This window comes from Amblyomma americanum, chromosome 2 (assembly GCF_052857255.1).
Source record: "Amblyomma americanum isolate KBUSLIRL-KWMA chromosome 2, ASM5285725v1, whole genome shotgun sequence".
NCBI classification, from domain to species: domain Eukaryota; kingdom Metazoa; phylum Arthropoda; class Arachnida; order Ixodida; family Ixodidae; genus Amblyomma; species Amblyomma americanum.
Genome location: NC_135498.1, coordinates 91893760 through 91912985, shown reverse-complemented (window position 1 = coordinate 91912985; position 19226 = coordinate 91893760). Strand labels below are relative to the sequence as shown.

The 19226-nt window shown below is 48.1% G+C and overlaps 1 protein-coding gene across 1 annotated transcript; it reads right to left on the bottom strand.

Annotated features, from left to right (window-relative positions):
• Nucleotides 1–13448: 13448 nt before the first annotated feature.
• LOC144119879 (uncharacterized) lies at nucleotides 13449–18971 on the bottom strand. Its single transcript, XM_077652397.1, has 3 exons — nucleotides 18919–18971; nucleotides 13759–13843; nucleotides 13449–13616 (listed from the first exon to the last, which is right to left on the bottom strand). The coding sequence occupies exons 1-3, from the start codon at nucleotides 18969–18971 to the stop codon at nucleotides 13449–13451; spliced, it is 306 nt and encodes a 101-aa protein (XP_077508523.1).
• Between the last annotated feature and the right edge of the window lie 255 nt (nucleotides 18972–19226).

Below are 19226 nucleotides of genomic sequence, written 5' to 3'. Positions count from 1 at the left end.
CCCCGTCGGGCTGGCAGGAGAGGTCAGCTGGTCGGCCCGCTCTCCGCCGGTCGGTGAACTTCGAAGAAACCGACGTGCAAAGCCGGAGCGCTCCGTCGGGAGATAATAGACAGTTTTAGCTGTGCGTACGCAACGGCTTAGCGTACGCAAGGAGTTTGCGGGGACGGTAGTGCGCATGCGCAGAACGCAAGCGCAAGCCCTGCGTCTTGCGTGCGTACGCTAGCCAGCGGACTTTGCGTTGCGGCGCTTGCGTGGCTTGCGTACGCTAACTTTGACAAGATGGCGGCGCCCTGCTCGCCCGCTTCGGAATAAATACACGTCGCCGCAGGATTCTTCGACGCAATAGCTCGCTCAAATGGTAGCGGTTCGCTTTTATTTCGCCTTATCTTGCCCACACGTAGCGGTATAAGCGATAACTAGCCCCTGTTTTTCAGATAATTTGGTGATTTTCAGGCTCCTAGGCTTAACTATATGCAGTGTGTTTTCCTCATAGCAACGACACCTGGCGAAGCAGTTTTCTAGCTTTTAGCCAGTTCTTACATTTTCTTCGGTTTGCATAGTTTTTCCTCTTGGAACAAAAAAAGGCTCCCAATACACTCACACTAGTTATCAGTAATCACGGATTTAATTTCTTCAACCGAGCGTCGGCTGCGTTTTTATGGAGGAAAAACGCTAAGGCGCCCGTGTGCTGTGCGATGTCAGTGCACGTTAAAGATCCCCAGGTGGTCGAAATTATGCCGGAGCCCTCCACTACGGCGCCTATTCTTCCTTTCTTCTTTCACTCCCTCCTTTATCCCTTCCCTTACGGCGCGGTTCAGGTGTCCAAAGATATATGAGACAGATACTGCGCCATTTCCTTTCCCCAAAAAACCAATTATTATTTATGTGGTTTGACGCCTTGTCACTAGATGGCGCCACGTGCGCCTGAGGGACGCTACGGCACGGCCAGCTAAAACTATACTTCGGAACGGACAGCGTAACGTACGCAGCTCCGTAGCGCTTTGCGTACGCAAGCACTTGCGTACGCACAGCTAAAACTAGAGACTTTTAGTATAGCGTATGAGCGCTTGCGTACGCTATACGCAAGCATTTAGCGGGAGTTAACAGAGGAGGTCGCACGACCACTTTTAGTTTATCGTATGCCAACCTGAACGCAACGATAGCGTAGGTTGCAGTGGCGCCATCTGGTGTTAAATTGAGAAAATATCTTGCGACAAAGTTTTTTTCTATTTAGCCAAGGCATGGCCAAGGTTATCCAAGTCGCATCACGCAGATAGCCGGTTGCGTGGCCAAATGGTTCGTGCTCTGCACAGTGGAGGTAGGGCCAGACTTTTTTTAGGTAACCGAACCGAGCGAGGTTCTTAATAACGTCATGGTGCGTACTAGCATCCTTTCGGACCCCTACTGCCTAGCGTTTTTAAGCTGAGACGACATCGAAGCCGTGATGATGCGCGAGCGTGAACATGAACGAGCGCGAGCGTGAACAGCATCAGCAACAGCTTCAACACGGTGGCTGCCATCTGAGAAGTACGATCACGATGTCAACGCACACACGTGCTACGAGCACTGCGACGCAGCGTTGCTGCGACCGGCTTGGTGGCTAGCCTTTGATGGACCAGCTAACCGCTGAAACGGCTACTTTTGGCAAGGCTGTGACTACATTTCCTTAAGAATCCAAATCAAGGCAATCCACAGTCGGTTCTGTCTTGTTAGGGCTAAGAGCTGCGGAATCGTTACACAGAATAGAAAATTGGGCAAGTTTATCCCTCTTTCTTTATGCTGTTGGCGAGGCGAGGCAAAGCGAATATCACGTGTGCTATTTAAAGCAATGAATATGCCTAAAAAACCAATAACATTGACGAATTCTCTCCGAAGCGGGTGACGTGGGCGCCGCCATCTTGACAACGCTATTTTTCCCAGCGTACGCAAGAGCACGCACGCTAAATTCGAGAAATAGCGTACGTAACGCGCACGTACGCTAAACCTCGGTTTGGAATAGCGTTTAGCGCATGCGCAGTACGAAGCACGCTATTTTATAGCGTACGCTATGCCTTTGCGTATGTCTGCGTACGCTATACTAAAAGTCTCTACTGTCTAATCCCCAGTGGTTCTGCCATTAGCCATGGCCGGCGAAGCCTGCTGACGAGCCACTGTGGCGATCCGTTCTCACGCTGGTGCTGTGCCCGTGAAGCCAGGAGTAGCCAGGTCGTGGAGAGGACGGGGAAAATCGGAAGACAGCCGGAACCACTTCGCTGCCGGGGACAGGGACTCCTTAAAGGAATTTGCGCAGAACCCTGCTCCCCGCTTGTCCCGCGCTGCAACGACCGGGCGAGCGCGGTAAATGCATCCCGCAGACACCTGGCGAGAGATTCTGTCTTGGTGGCAATCCTCGAGACATGCTGGCGCCAATCTTAATACCAGCTGGCGGCAATTCCTAATAGGCCCAAGTACATATCGCGACTTCTGCTATCATAGTTTTGTTCTTGCCTGGATCGTCTGTCTTTCCGTGTGTTATGTTTACTATCTGCGATTGCGCAGGATGTTTATTTGCCGTTTGACGCATCGTATATAGCGAATTTTGTTTAGATACGTAGAATTAGTGGAGACACACGTGTATTTAAATATCTTGTTTGGACGTTTTGTGCATACATGCAGCGACTTTATTTCCAGTGACACTTTCTTGTCCTTTATCAAGTTGTGTCTTCGAATTTTTAATATTCCATTTAGTTTCCCACTTCTAACGTAATTTTTGCAGAACTCCTCGTTCATACATGTGCTAGCTGTTGCGAATAAAATTTAGGTGCAATTACTCGCAATACATGACCGGTGACAGCTACTGCTGCGCAGTACATTGGAAGGAAGGACAGCGGCATTGAGATTTTTCCCTGGCCGTTGGATATTTACGAAAATCTAAAGCTTCTTCACCGACAAAGATGCATTAAAATGTTTGTCCTCTGCTTGCTCATTTCATGTCTTTTAGGTTTTCACATCAGCGCCAGTCACTGCTTTGCCGGTTTCGAACTGATATAGTTTTAGATTTTAGACTTGGTGTGATATTTCCTTTACTAATTAAATACGCAAAAACATGAAACCATTGGTATCAGTTATGTCTGCCACGATTTTTTAAGACATACGAATACATTCTTTTATTTAAAGAATACATATTTCACTCGTCTAGACAGTGCGTAGCGCTATCTAATACACAATGGCATTGTCAGTGGCAATGCAGTTACTGTTCTTGCGTTTGATTCCACCACAAATTCAATGAGGAGGCCGCCCTGCAACATAAGCCCCCCCCCCCCCCTTCCCCACCCCCCGAAAAAAATTTCTGGCTACGCCACTGCTGCACATGCGGTTGCTCCGGTATTTTGTGTTCATTGCAAGAAAAGATCGGGAAACACCACGACCAACGAGCAATACGGCACAAATGCACGCACAAAAACACACTGAGGTCAGCAATCGCCATCGTGACGTTTCCTCTTTACACCGTCGTGCGGCACCAGCGTCTGTGGAACTTTCGTACGGAATGTCGAAGCGCTCGCCCTCCCAATTCCATCCCACCTGTGGCTGAAGCATCCCAAAAGCAAGTTCTATGAAGGAGCTATGAAAGGGTCAGGTGGGAGCTCACGCGGGAGGGCATCTCGCCGGGCTACTTTGAGCACTTTGTCCTTCCGCCGGTGCTTCCCTCCAGGACCTTTCCCTCTCCTCTCAAGGGGGCTTTAGAGTCGCTTTGTAAAGACCCCCACGAGGGGTTGGATCAGCTACTGTGGTTGGGTGCGCATGGGAGCAACTTTTCTTTTTTTTTCGCTCAGATTTCGTTATATTATTTTTTTGTCTGGGCCCAGACCTTTTTGTATACCCGCCTGTACAAAGGGGACAGCGACATGCCATCAACATCGTAGCCGTGAGCAGCAGCAGTTTCTTATTTCATGCCTCCGCGTTGGTTCTTTGCCTGCGTTCTTCAGGATCCGTCAGGAATGCTAAGTTCTCTTCCAAGTGAGTGTTTTCAAATTTTGCGGCCAGATTTTGCTTACTGAGGCTTCGGTCCTGTTTTTAAAGAATTTGAGCGTGTCGCTGGCCCCGATAGAAGCTTGCTTCCAACAAAATATTCAGCATGCTGCCCCTTGAAGTACGGGAGAGTATATTATCACTCCTGGACGCAGGGTCCCTGATAGCATTGGCAGATGCATTTCCCAAACTCCGATGTATCGTCTTCCAGACTCGTCTTGTTTGAGCACTCAGCTTTACGTCGGGAACCGATGAGGGCATCATACAGGACTTTCCAGCAGCAAGCATTTCTAACCACGCGGAAAAACTAGACTTCACTAATTGCATTGCGCTTTCGTCCGCAGCCCTGCGAAACTGTCTCCAGCTGCAGTAATTTGCAATAACTGTTGTGCGTGAACTGCGTGGTTCAACCTTTACATCTGTTCGCTCTGTTAGCTGTCAAGTTGACCACAGTGAGAACGCTCGAATGGACGCTACATGATGGCTCGTTAAACGAACTGCCGTCGGTCCCCAACATCAAGCTGCCAGAAATGCAACTGGAGAGCATGCACATCGAGGTGGTGGCTACGCAACGAAATGTTGACTTTTTAGTGCGCCTCCTGAAGGATTGTCGCCGACTGAAAAACTTGCGCACCCACTTCATCCGGAAAGAGCCTGCAAGCATACAACATATCATGAACGAGGAGATATACTTGGTTGGTCGTCTCCCATATTCGAAAGTGTTAAATTACACCTACGAACAGTTAACGGACCCCGAAACACCACGAAGGCGCCGCCATCGGGTGCCGCACCGTGTTCAAGCCGAATACGGCAACTCGACAGATCCGGTGAATTCGCGTAATCTGGTCTTCCTCGATTACGGGCTGGTAAACGCTCGCCTGAGTGGGCACAAGGAAGCGGTCGCAATCATGGAAACCACCGCCTATGTAGAGTACTGCCGGCTTTCCCAAGCCGTCGCGAGGCCCGAGCGCTGGAACGAAGTCTCGTCCCTGTCTCTAGTCCGGTTGGTACGATACGGACAGCAGCCGTCCGGGACTCCAACCGCCAGCAAACGCGTCATGGAGGGAACGCAGCTGTTTTTAAATAGCTGCGTGTCCAACATCAACCAGTTGAACCTGGCGTTGATTCACTTCGACCGTGACACCGACGGGTGCGCAATGGTGGGGTCCACGCTTCCCGACGTCCCCACGGCCTAAATCGCGGTGAGGCGAAAGCTTTTAGCGCGGTGTTGATGCTTGTGTCGCTGATTTGTGGTGAAGATGTTGACTAAAGAATCCACAATTGTTTGTAAAACTTGAAATTTATTCAATTCAATCGAAATCAGCTGGGTCAAAGTCATCCTTTTTATTTTCTATTACTGGCTCTTTATTTTTATTTTTCATTTTTATATTTGTTTTGTTTGATTTTATTTTATTTCTAATTTTCATTCATTAATTGTTAATGTTTTTTTGCTTGTTTCATTCGATGACGTTGTCAGTTTGATTGATAGCTAGAGTGACACTTTTCAGCAAACTAGACCGCTGGCGAGTCATGAACCTATAAAGGCTTTCGCATCAATATCGTCGCCAGACGTGCCCACGTATTAGCAGAGCACCACCATGAGCCAACCAGGCTAAACACGTGGTTTCACACATGTACTCAGTTTAACAACGTTAAAGCCCTACCACGTTTTTCTCTCAGGCTGATGCAGGCCAAACTGCCGTTGTTAGAGGTGCTTCACGCGCACTACATGCACACCAGGCAGAGTGTGAAGCCGGTCACGTGGCTTCGTCAGCGGTATCCCGTCACTACTCGGCTGGGCGACGGGAGACAGCAGCGCCTGGGAGCCGGCGTTTTTTTTGACGACCGGCCCTGCCTCGGCTGCTACCGGACGACTTTCCTAGGTATGGTCAGACCGCGCAACCTTGTTTGAAGTGACGTCGAGAACGCAAGCTCTGCCGCCAACGAACCAACCCCGGTTTGGACTTGTCATATTCGTCGAGCCGTTTTGTACATGCCTGATGCTGCTCGTGATTGCAGCTGTATAAACACCATTGTTAATGTTTGCTACACTTCTTGCCGCGTGCATTGAATATCGTATTGAGCGCAGGATACTTAGCCCCAACTCGGTGGACACATCCTAGGCGTACGGCGGAGCGTCTGCGCGCCCAGCGCCGCGCCGTGACGGGCGTCGAAAAAAGGCATCCACCTCCATGCTCCCTGTGCTGGCGCGTTCCCCCTCTCGAGCCGACGGAAGGAATTTGAAGCGTCAAAAAAGGGGATTTCGGGGGCCCTTAAAAGACAACTCAAACCGCCAAGAAAAGTTCTAGGAACCTGTGAGAGCTTTCATGGGAGTCCCCGAGAGCCCCGCGGTCCTTCTATTGTAAACATGACCCCTCTTCCGAAGCGCACTGCTCGCGCCTGCGCGCGCGTCGCGCTTTGCGCATGCGCAGACAGGATCCAGCGTACGCTCGTGCGCGTAGGCGCTCCGCTGGTATGCGTAGGATGTGCCCATCGAGTTGGGCACATCGATGGGCACATAGGATGTGCCATAGGATGTGCCATAGGCACATAGGATAAAGGTCCGTAGCAATAAAGGCGGCCGTCAGCGGCCTTAAAGTTGCTTAAAGCAGCAACCCAGACGGCAGCGCCAGCTAGCGAGCTCAAAGAATAAAAAATTGATGCAATTTTTAGTTTTGAAACCGTAAAAAATATCTAATTTATCTTATTCAATGGTTAATTTTGCGTTACAGTGCACTTAACCGTAGAGGAGGCTATGACTAAAGACATCCACACTGCTAAGAAAGGACTTGAACGCTTTTCAGCAGCCGCATCGACACACACGTGCTTGCGCATCTCGCTTTGCTTTTTTTTCTTCGTTTGCTCTTTGTTGAGTGCGTGTTTTGAGTTTGCTTGTGTGCACAAAGACACAAGCAACAAAGCACGCTTCGCGAACACGACGAGGAGCCGAACGGAAAAGTGCGCCTACCGTGGTCGGACCGAGAACGATGAAAAAAAAAAGAAACTTTGTTTCAAAATATCCGTTTCTCACCGTCAGAACGCTCGTTTATTATCGTGATAGCTACTTTTTCCAACATAAACGAAAGCCCTCTTAGCTGAAGTGCTACCGTCTGCTTTAATTTCATAATGTTACTAGCGCCGCTGCACACACAGCGGTGACTTTTGGCATTCACGGAGGCCGCGTTCTAGCTCCTTTGGATTTGCCGCGTAGCAGCGTCGCTGCTCCTTTTCGGTTTTCCTCATTTAGTGCAATAAGACAACTTTACGGCAAGGGCCGAGAAGTAGTCCCGTGTGACAGGGGTATTAGTGCCTTTGCAGTAGTGAATTCGAGATATCACTGGTGGAGGCTACGGGTTAAGCGGGTACCGGCGCAAAAGTTGAATGTCCCCTCAGTCTCGCCCGCGCCGACGTGAAGGCGAAGATTAGTTGTCCATCTGCTAGCTGACTGAAGAGGTCAGGACAAGGAAAGAGCTTTCATTATAACATTTACACGTGCCTCCTCTCATGAAATTTCATCAGACCTTAATAACGTCCTCTCAACAAACATATTACAAAACATTTGGGAACACGGATTCGGCTTATTGGACGAGATCTCAGAAGCCAGTCGCAATGGCGAAAACCACGCTCTTTTAGTTCATTAGTTACCACAGATCGTGTGACAGCAGTTGAAAGCTCCGAGAAAGCAAATTGCAGACACAAAACACCTCATTGAAGGTCCGTTAGGATTGCATGTGTCTTTCCTGGAAGCGGGCGCCAAGGCTCAAGACAATGGCGATAGCCGCTCCAAGTCTCCTGTCGGTTCCCTGTCCGTCGGTCCCGACCCGTCTTCCCCGAATGCCGGCAATTGATGGCCCGTGGAATCTCTAATTAGTCACGCACCTCAACACGAGGAGCATACAAAGGGAACCCTTTCCACGGAGGGGCCACAGGGAAGCGAATACCCGGTGCTTGTTACTGCGGGCGACGCTCTTTCGCCTGCGATTAGTGTAAATAGTGGCAATAGTGGCTGCAATAAAATGAGGGCAGTGCAGACTGCGATCTAGGTGGCCACCACCACAGCCATTTGCAGGTAAAATTGAAGAATAGAAAAAAGAGCGAAGGCAGAAGATATAGCTATACTTGCACCACACAAAGATTCAGAACACAGACCTCTCCCCGCATATATTTTGAATTTCTTCTTTTTTATGTCGCCACCCCTCACCACCCCGAATCAAAGCGGATGCCAATATCATCTGACTATCGGGAGGTCGGGAGGGTAAGAAAAAGAGTGAGAGGCGAGGCCAGCTTTGCATAAGTGCAGAATTCGTTTTGTATATGCCGTGATCTCGGGGGAGTTGGGACAGTGCGCTTATCATGGCACAGGGGTATTTATTCCAGCGCTCTGATCCTCGGCGGCCGGGAAAGTACAGCATTTGATGGTGGCCGCGGCGTCTGTCAAGGGTGTCCCCTATCCCGGCTTTTGTTTCTTCCAGCATAAGAGCCTTTTCTCTTGGCAACGAATCGCCACTCCCTCATTAGAGGCCTGCCTTTGCCAGGTAGCGAGGCGGTGCGCGTTGCCGCTTATGCGGATGACACGACTCTCTACATAAATAGCTGAACACTGCAGCCTCCTTGAGGCTTTAAATGTTTTTCGTGAGTACGCCTCCTTGTCTGGGGCTGCTCTTAATTACTCAGTCATTACATTTTTGTGTGGTGTCCCCAGACTCGTGTCACATCTGCGATATCTTTACAGGGGTGTACGCAGATGTGCATTTTACGTGTGACCTACGACTGCGCTGGAATATTGGGTGGTGTGTAGTCTTCGGTCGTGGAGGGCATTACAGCTCCTATAGGAAGAGCGCAGACATTTGACCTGCCTCTGCTTGAGGGGCGCTACCGGATTCAGTCCATCATAGTCGGTGCCTTCTGGCACCTTTGTCATATTGTTAAACCGCCCATCTGTGTCATAAGGCGTCTACAGACTACAGTTTAGTTTTGTTTTTGTTTGTCAGGAAGAACCGAGATTGTGGCTCAGCCTGTTCTTGGACGACCACGGGACAGTGCAGGCGTTGCCTTCGCAAGTTTGTCCGCCCCTTTAAAGAGTATTTTGCGTACACTGCTGGGAGACACATGCATCTCCGGCGCGAACACTGACGCGGAACTTTTTGGGCCCTTCTTTATGCTTTTTTCATCCCACGGCTGACGAGTTGTCCGAGGAGCTCTTTTTCTTGGGGGAAGAGGAGTGTCCCCGACAGTGGTCATGCGCGTTCATTTCAGTTAACAACGATCCGTTTTTCGGCCGAACTGGCGCTAAGGTCTTTCTTTTTCTGTGTGGCGCTTCACTTCTGTGTGTTATCCCGTAGGTTCAAATGAACAGTTCCTGTTATTTGTCCAAATATGATTATGATATCTCTTTAATTGACTCGCCTTACACAGCGTCATGTCTATACCTGGGAATGTCAGTGTATCCGGTAAACCTGGAATGTGTACATATGTAAATAATTTTTTCCCAACCTGGCTATTGGGCTCCGCTCGCCGCGGTGGCTCAGTGGTTTGGCCGCTCGGCTATTGAGCTGGAGTGCCCGGGTCCGAACATGGCCGCGGCGGCCGCGTTTCGATGCAGGCGGAAGGCGCCCGTGTGCTTCTACTCCTTCCCGTCGACGGGATGGAGTGAACGGCGGGTATGAGAGCCGCCAGTTTTTTGTGTGTTTTTTAGGGTACAAACGGTGCAGCTTTACGGTGGATACTTCAACCTGAAAAGCGTCACGCGTCGTAACGCGTTACTGGCTGCGTTCCAATACTCTAGACGTCTAACAAGACGTCTAGTGTGACGTCTAGGAAGCCGTCTACATGTCTACGCATTGGAACATGGCTACTTCATGCGCCGCCTTGCTGTGTTAAAATTAAACTAAAACTTACGAATAGTTTCACTGTTATATTTTTAAAATTAGTCAATAGAACAAGTTAAAAGCGCGTTTTTGACAGTTTGGTTATTTTTACTGCATTAAATGTGTGCTTTTTATTTCAGTTGTGCAAATCACATGATAGGTGGCAGCGCTTCTGTAGACGCTGCACACCATTTCGCACGCGCAATGTCCCCGCTATCGGAAGACGACGCGATTCTGCTTTTATTATTGATGCTAAATGTATCATGCTCCTCGAACATGCTCATCCAGATGATCCTATCACGAAGCAACTGAAGTACTTCTTTTCCTGCGTTAAGTGGCTGGTGGTATTCGTTCGACATGCGCGCGCTTTTCCGCGCTCCAGTTTGCTCTTCCCGGCGCCATTGGGGAAGTTAGATGCAATACTGGCGGGGAAAAAAGGAATTTGACTTCCGGTGCAGGGGCACATATGGAGGTATTGCTGTACAGATATTACGAGGGATCGCGACTTGTTGTGCAAGTACTGCTTGCGCAGCGGTAGTCGACATGGAGAGACTGGTACCAGTGTTTCCTGCCATAGAGATCGCTGTTTCATAATTATGCAGAGGACGGCTTGAATGAAGCGCACGTTTTTTGTCTAAAAAAAGACTCAGGATTTAAAGGTTTGTCCAGTATACTGGTGAGAATGATAATCAGGAGCAACCGATCTCACTGAATTACTAAAATGCAATTGTACACTTGGTTTGAAAGTTTGCTTGACAATGTTTTTGTGAAAATTGTCTTTGCAATTCAGCATTTTGACAGCTGTGTTTATTTTGCAGGCCAGAGGTCCATACTGCTGCCTAACACAGCGTTCAATACTCCTTGAGTACCTCCACAATCAGGAGCTTGATTTTAAGCATCACTTTATAATCACTAGAGAGTTCTTCCGAGAACTGATGAATCTGCTTTGGGCCGACCAACCTACAAGGACCCACGGATGGAGTAGAGAGGTGCACCTCCTGGTCTTCTTGTTCTGATTCGCGTGCGGAACTTCGTACCGTGTGTTGGGGGCTTGTTTTAACGTACCAAGGACCACCACTTTCCGAATGGTCACCTCTGCACTCAACCTAATGATGAGGCAGCTGGATAGAATGGCCTACCTCCCAAAACAAAACGAACTCCCACAAATTGTGGCAGGATTTAAAGCTCTCTCCAATAATGACGGCTTTGTAGGAGCAATTGATGGTTGTCACGTGAGGATTGAAGCACCCGAGTCATTGCACCAAGATTATTTCCGCCGGAAACTGTTCTATTCTATACAACTACAGGCAGTGTGTCACCATCGTGGCATATTAGATATTTTAACTGGGTGCCATGACAGTGCCCATGACCATCACAACACCCTTCAAAGACACACGCAGCCCTGTTGAGATCCGCTTCAACAAGGCTCATGCAAAAGCGCGCTGCATTGTTCAGCGGGCTTTTGGTTTAATCGAAGGGTCGCTGGACATCAGTATTCACCAAGGCTCTGTAAGTCTCGGTGCGAAAGGCGCCAGACGTTGTGGCTGCCAGCGCTGCAATGCACAATCTGTGCATGAGAATGCATGATGAAGCTCCAGAGGAGCTCTCAGACGACGATACGGAGCCAGACGCCCCAGATGATGACGTAGACGAAACGTCCAATGAACAGGAAGCCTCATAATTCAGGAATGACCTAGCTGCCAGGCTTTCCTGTCCAACAGCAGCTGGTGATCACGACTATCACGTTGTGATTTAAACCAGGTTGTTCATACTAACCCGCTCATCAAAAGAGTGGAACCACCTTCCCGCAGCTGTGGCTGGCATAAATGACTATGTTGTTTATCTTCAGTCTCTGATGAGGCTGATGCGTGACACCCCTAGTTATTTTTGCTTCATCATTTCTTCGCATTTTTTTCCTGTGCTGTTGTCTTTCAGTTTTATGCGTTACTTTTTTGCTGTTGTTTCTGAGCTTTATTTCTTTGCTTTCTTGTAATGTATACTTTTTTGCTGTTGTTTCTGTGCTTCTTTGCTTTCTTGGAATGTTGTATTATCTTACATTTATTTTACCTACTTAGTTTTGCCGCTTTTGAACATTTTTGTTGTTGTTCCCCCACTCCCCTCTGTAATGCCTCGGCACTTGAAGGCATTGAAAATAAATAAAATGGTTTGTTCAATTACAGCAGAATGGTACCTCTTAAAACTAACATGGAGATAACCAAAGTAATGTTCACCAGTGTAGCAAGGGAACAGCAGTTCACAATTGGTAGTGAGGTGCTTGAAGTGGTAAAGGAACACGTCTACTTTTGGCAGGCAGTGGCCGCTCATGATCATGAGAGGGAAATAACTGGAAGAATAAGGATGGGGTGAAGTGCATATGGCAGGTTCTATCCGATCATGAATGACAGTTTACCAGAATCTCTCAAGAGAAAAGTATACAACTGTATCTTACTGGTGCTCATCTACAGGGCAAAAACGTGGAGGCTAAGGACAACACAACGAAGTATGGAAAAAAAATGATAGGTGCAACGTTAACAGACCGGTAGCGGGTGTAGTGGATGAGAGAAAAAACGTGGGTTAATGACATCCTAGTCGAAATCAACGGAAAGAGATGGGCTTCGGCAGGGCATATAATTCGAAGGCAAGATAACCACTGGTCCTTGGGGGTAACGGAGTGGATTCCAAGAGAAGGCAAGCATAGCAGGGGGCGGCAAAAAGTTAGGTGAGTAAATGAGATTAAGGATAATGGCCGCGTTTGGGTGAGTTGGTTTTCCATGCTGAACGAAAAAGCGCAAAAAACAAGGACACAGAATGACACAGACAACACGAGCGCTTACTTCCAACTGATTTTATTTCATTCCAGAAGCGGAATTTTATACTCTCGATAATGTCTGCAAGGCATTATCCTAGAATCTTGAAAGATAACAGTCATCGAGTGACACACTTGAACGATGTAAGATAGGACATCCCTTTTTGTGACAACAGAATTGACGGAGCACTTACGCAGTCATCGCCAGCTCTAGCTATCTCCAAAGCCTCAAAAATTTCTCGCGTAATTTGACATTTGTTCATGTAAAAGGACTTTGCACTTGTGCAACAGAAAAGACTTGCACTTTCACAAGTGCAAAGTCCTTCTCCATGCGACAGAGTATTACATTATATAAACGTATCAAGAATGTTTCGACATGAAAAAGTCGAACATTTTTGACATATCCGTCTGCCGCTCCATGTTTTTCAGCAGACGTTCTGCAACATCAGCAGATTGACGGCGCCTTTTTTTTCGTCGCTCCTCACGTGGTGGCTCAGGATCCTTGGCATAACACAAGAAAAGAAGCCACAAACTTTAAGAAAGTTCAGAAGAAGCAGCCAGACTGATGATGGCCAGTGCAAGCGTTCCACCAGAGCTTGGATGAGCACTGGAGACATTCTCAGGTTGCAGGCTTTGATGTGGCGTGCAGAAATTCTCAAGGTTTGAAGAGGTAGGCTAAGTAAGAATGCAGTGCAATGGAGAAAAGAAAAGAGGAAAGCTTGGCCATGCAAATACTGCTGTTAGCTACAAATCTCCACTCCAGCCGGTCATTCAGCAGCACTGCCACCAGCAGCACTGCCGCCTTGGGCCGATGCAATGAGGCGCGGTGGACTTGTAATCGGCCGGCCGCTCATGCCGTCGTCAAGCAGCTGGAAGTATGGCCAGTCGATCTCCCCATCCTCACTGCCCGCCCCAGTTGGGGGATTCTTGAGCTCCTGGAAGCAAAAAAGCCTCGAACATTAAGCTTATTAATGACGACCATAGTCCTCCACATCTGGATTATCGCGCCATGAGAAAGGTACTTGCACAGTTTGGATAAGCATATCACGTGATACACCAGGTCGTGGTCCAACTTGCCTTGTATTTTCTCAGCAAAATGAGCCACTTTTTGCTGCACTGCTCTGGTGTGGCTCCCCAAAGCTCCAGCTCCTGAATGATTCGACTAAGAAACAGTAAAAGTAGATCTAAAAGGTAGATGTTACTAACACAAAACATGGCAATTCCGACAACAGTTGAGGCTAAGGCTTTGCTGGCCCATGAACTAAATAATGACAAGTACTTGTTGCTAGGTGTGTTGGTGCATATTCAGTAAAGACAAATGAGCGTAAAAATGCGAAGACGGACGAAGTGAGGGAGGATGACGAGTGCTATTCCGTTCCTTCACTACGAGTGTGTTCGTTTTTTTTTTCGTTCCTGTGTCTTTCTTAAATGAATAATGGAACAGCTAGGATATTCCTCTGTCAAGTACCTATCATATGGGGCCACATCACCCTCACAAGGTAAACTCGTATGTATACACTATCGCAAGTGAGCGGTAGAGTTTATGCGCTGTGCTGCTGGAGGAAGGCGTGTATTTATTTACTACACACTGCGAGTCGCAGCTTTGGCGCACGCAGGCGGGGGCTTTGCAGCAAACGAAAAGGCAAGAAACACTACCTTAACAACAGAAAACGCCCGAGACGAAGATGCGATGAACAAAGATTGAACATGCATACATCAGATTCAATGCTCGGAGCAAAGTAGTTTTACCTACTAACAGGGCTGCATTCATGCGACGCACACACGCTTGCTTTTTGTCACACCACTTACAGCCAGGCTTGTTTAGAATTCCGCTTCCCCGTGAACTGGGTCTCCAATTCAAACCGCTTCGCGATGAGCCGCTTTGTTCTTCTGAGACTGCAACCAAAAAGAGTTCGATAAGGCTACCATACAGTAGCAGGAAAAACACGGATGCGTGCCCTTAAAGGCGTCTGTTGTGAACCCCCGAGGGATAGGGAGGTCCAAACCACAGAAACCAACTTTTTGATCTAGTGCGGAACAAAACGTGCAAAACAGCTTGGATCGTCAGATTATAAACGCACCAACAGCGTTCATTGCTACCGCTTGAGCAGAGATCTCACCGTCACGATTTCCTCCCGCGCGGTTCACACACGTGCGCGGCTATGGCAATCGTAGGTCCACAAAGACTGCTTTATTGGCTGCTAGTTCTTATAAAAATTAGCATAACGGAAAACCTCACACTTAAAAGATGATGCGTCTCCGTGCTCCGGTGCCCGCGAAGAACACGGCTCGCTCCGCTCCACACGCGACTGGTCCAGCTGCTCCGCTGCACCCGCCGCGGTGACTCCATGGTTATGGCGCTCGGCTGCTGGTACAAAAGGCGCGGGTTCCATCCCGGCCGCGGCGGTCGAACTTCAATGAAGGCGAAATTCTAGAGGCTCGTGTACTGTGCGATGTCAGTGCACGTTAAAGAACCCCAGGTGGTCGAAATTTCCGGAGCCCTTCACTACGGCGTCTCTCATAGCCTGAGTCTCTTTGCGACGTTAAACCCCCATAAAATAAACCAAACCAGCTGCTCCGCCATCTTTAGAGTGCAAGTTAGCCTGCATCGATGTTGACTTCGGCGAAGCAGTGTTCTTGGACGTCTTCGTGAGAGTTGGAACGCGCCTCACAATGGCGGCTATCCGTCAAGCCATCTAAGTAAACATTTACTTGGGAGTACTGGAACGCACCCACTGCTGCCGTTGTAACCCAAATGGCTGATGTAAAGCTAAGACAGTTATCGCGCCTGTGAAAACGCGTTACGCGTTAGACAGCCGCCGTTATACCTTCTAAATTGCTTCTTCTAAATGGTTTGTACAAAGCTATTCCAGCTTTCACTGTTGAAAAAAAAAGTAAAACTGTTCGTTCGTGACACGACTCGAACCTGCAATCTTGTGATCTTATCCACTAGGGCACGCAGACTTTTTTTTTCTCTGCGGGCGTAAGGAACTAGCTCCATCGAACGTTACGGCACTGAAGCAAGCCATCCCCAGCAGGCAGCTCAATTAATCGCGAGAGGCTGCTCGCAGAGAGCAACCTGGGTAGCAACCCAAGTCTCGTCGATGGTAGCACCTGCCATAGAGCGGCAGCTGCGCATCGCATGACCACTGCAACACTGCGCCAGGAGTGGCTGGAGGGCTGCCAGGGATCTATGATTGTAGTGGAGGGAATGGTGTATACGTAGTGGAGGGAATGGTGTATACGTGGACATTAACTCGAAATTGCTATCCTGCTATTTGTGCGCACTGGATCTCAAAACTGGAACCGAAGTGCAAACCAAACTGCTAGCGCACATAATTCGCATTTTGCCTATAGCTCCGCAAACCGACCATCATTTTTTATTCTGCTTTCTTATCAATTATTTTTAGACGAGAAAATAATTACACTATTATTCTCTAATTAATCACCCCCAGAAATTGAAACAGAGAAACGCTACAGAGACTGTTCACTACACTCGAATCAGTGGTAATAATAATAATAATTGGTTTTGGGGGAAAGGAAATCGCGCAGTATCTGTCTCATATATCGTTGGACACCTGAACCGCTTCGTAAGGGAAGGGATTAAGGAGGGAGTGAAAGAAGAAAGGAAGAAAGAGGTGTTGATGTGGAGGGCTCCGGAATAATTTCGACCACGTGGGGATCTTTAACGTGCACTGACATCGCACAGCACAAAGGGCTCCTTAGCGTTTTGCCTCCATAAAAATGCAGCCGCCGTGGTCGGGTACAAACCCGGGAATCCGGATCAGTAGCCGAGCGCCATAACCACTGAGATACCGCTTTTTTTCTTTATTGCCGACTTCAGCACGTCATTTACAAACCAATCCACGCGAACAACACAACACAGATGCTAAAACTACGTCACCCGCACTTGGGGTTACGTAAACACATTAAAATTCGCTCATGAGCCACCACTGAGCCACCGCAGCGGGTCCGAATCAGTGCGAAAGCTTGGATTTATGCTAACTAGAAGACGACATTGAGCGGGCAATGACGACGGACGGAGCAGATGGAACATGAAGACACTCTGCAATGCACAGCATGAGAGTATGGTGCAGCTTACCACTAGGCGTGTTCGGCTGGGGCGAGAGCCTAGTTCACAATGTCGTTCCATCATGCTCGTTTTCCAGCGGCTGTGTAGCCCAGTCAGAAAGAACATGTTTAAAGGTTCACCAACAAATGGCAGTGCAGTGGGATACCGCACAAAGTGCGCTGTGAAATTACGTTTCTTTTTTTTTTCAATATCCGTTGCAAGATATCTCAGAAGTGAACAGCATCGTTGCAATCGATGAAACAAAGGTCAGTCGTTTCTGGAGTATCACAAAGGTGGCAATTAACCATGGTAACCAAAATGGCCTTTTTTCTAACCATGTTCTAAAGGGCAATGTCTCGCTATAAAGGCTACAAGAAACCTACTTGAGCAGAATGATTTTTCAGCTAAAGGAATTGTATGCCCGGACTGAATTTGAATCAGAGTGGCAACCACTCCTAGTGTTGTGTTGTTCATTACCTTGTTTCTAGTACGTTGTTGCTTAGGTCTGTCGTATTACGATGTAACAGTGCTGTGCCCTGCGTCGCGTCTTTTCTGGTTCTTGATTTTTTAGGTGTGTCGTAATATGCATTGTGTTGATTTGCTATTGCTTTCTTCGCGGTTTGTACACAGTTCATGTACATGGAACATTGCTTCACTGTAATAAATATCATGTTTAAAAAAAAAAAGCGGCGATAGCCTATAGTGGTCTCGTGCAGCGGCTTTTGAAGCTAATTTGTTCGCGCCGCCGAGGATTCGACTCCCAGTCGTGAAACTTGATGCGTTTTTTCTGCCTCTTTTATTCTCTGTGCGGACCTTCATTGGCAATAGTCGATTCTGCTATAAGCTCTGAAGCTCCGGATTAGTGCCTGATCATATAACGTTAGCTAATGATTCGCGGAACAGCTCATAATTATTAGTGCCAACAATTTCTGCCGCAAAGTGGTTCCAGCCGCGTGGGGTTCGCGGCAGGAATGATTGGGAGAAGCATTTAGTGCGGTGTGACACAATGCCGACTTTGTGAAGCTGACCATTGCGATGAGCTAACATAGATTGGCTGAAGGATGAGGAAATCACGTATAGAGCGGGATGATAGTGCAACTTGTGGAAAAGGGCAATACGGAACTCTTTCATACGCGATTTCTGTGATGGGAGGCAGTAAATATGCTCGCTGTGTGGTAGCAGTTAGCAAGAATAAAGCGTACTCAGTTATTTTGGATTATGGTCCCATACCGGTGTAGCATACTCAGGTTTAGATCGTATTAATGTTTTATATAGCAACAGTTTCAAATCAGAAGGAACATCACAAAAGTTTTGGTGTAAGTATCCTAGCACCCGAATAGTGCTTATATGGGCTCGTTATGCTGTTGGGGTGGAAGCTTCTCTGGATACATGCATGGCTTTGCATTTGTTATTATTCCGCTGCATTGACTATTCCTTGCACCAGTTTTACAGTGGTAAGGTCAGATTGAAGTAAAGCAATCTCTTTAGCTTTATTTATTTCTTTAAAATTGACGCAAACATCAGGGAAAAGGTTATTATGAGAGTTCACAAGAAAGGGGATATCATTAATGCAAATGAAAACAGTAAGCGTCCAAGATTCTTACTGAACCTTTCCGAACTCCTGAAGACACCTGTGTAAAACTAGAGTTGTAATAAGGGGTGCAATTACTCATTTCATCCAGCCGAACGCAGCCATACCCCTGCAAACGAAAGGTATACAGGTTTCCCAGAAATTTAGGAGTTAAAGAAAAATTCGTCCTGCTCCCGAGTCGAATGTTTTCGAAAAGGCTAAGAAAATATATAATCACAGTAAAGTTCGCGGCGCTGTTCAATGTTTCCCGTTTCGGTTTGCGAAAAAGGAATGCCCATTTTCTTTTTATTTTTTTTCTGGCCACTGCACAGCGGCAGAGAAGGGGTCAGTCACATTCCTTACCCAGCCCGATAATGGGAGCCGGACAGCAAGGGATTTCGAGAATACCGGAAAGGTCAAACCCCTCCAGGAGCGTACACGTTAGGTCGGCTCGCACGCGGCTGGTCCATTACCCCCTGTCTGGTCTCTAGGGGAGCGCGCGCTTTTTTCGCTCGCCCCCCCCCCCCCCCTCCCTTCTGAGACCAGTGGTGGCTCTCATGCCATCGTGCACATTCTTGCCGCCAGGGGGGCGCACGTGTGCAGCGACGAGGAACCATCATAATCCGCGTCGAGTGACTTTTGTTCCATGTCGGAGGCAACGCTGCTCAAAGCTTGGGATGTCTATTGTGGCGCTCGTTGACAGTTTGAGGCGCGTTCAACAAGGCATTCTGCAGACAAAGAATGACCGCTCCTGGGGAAGGGACACGCGAGAGACGCGCTTTGTGGGAGAGTCTGCGTCTGTCGGTCTACAGCACGGTGTAAGAATACCATACTTTAATACCACGGTGTAAGAATACCATAGTATTCTTGCACCGTGGTCTACAGGTACGAACACACTGGCGG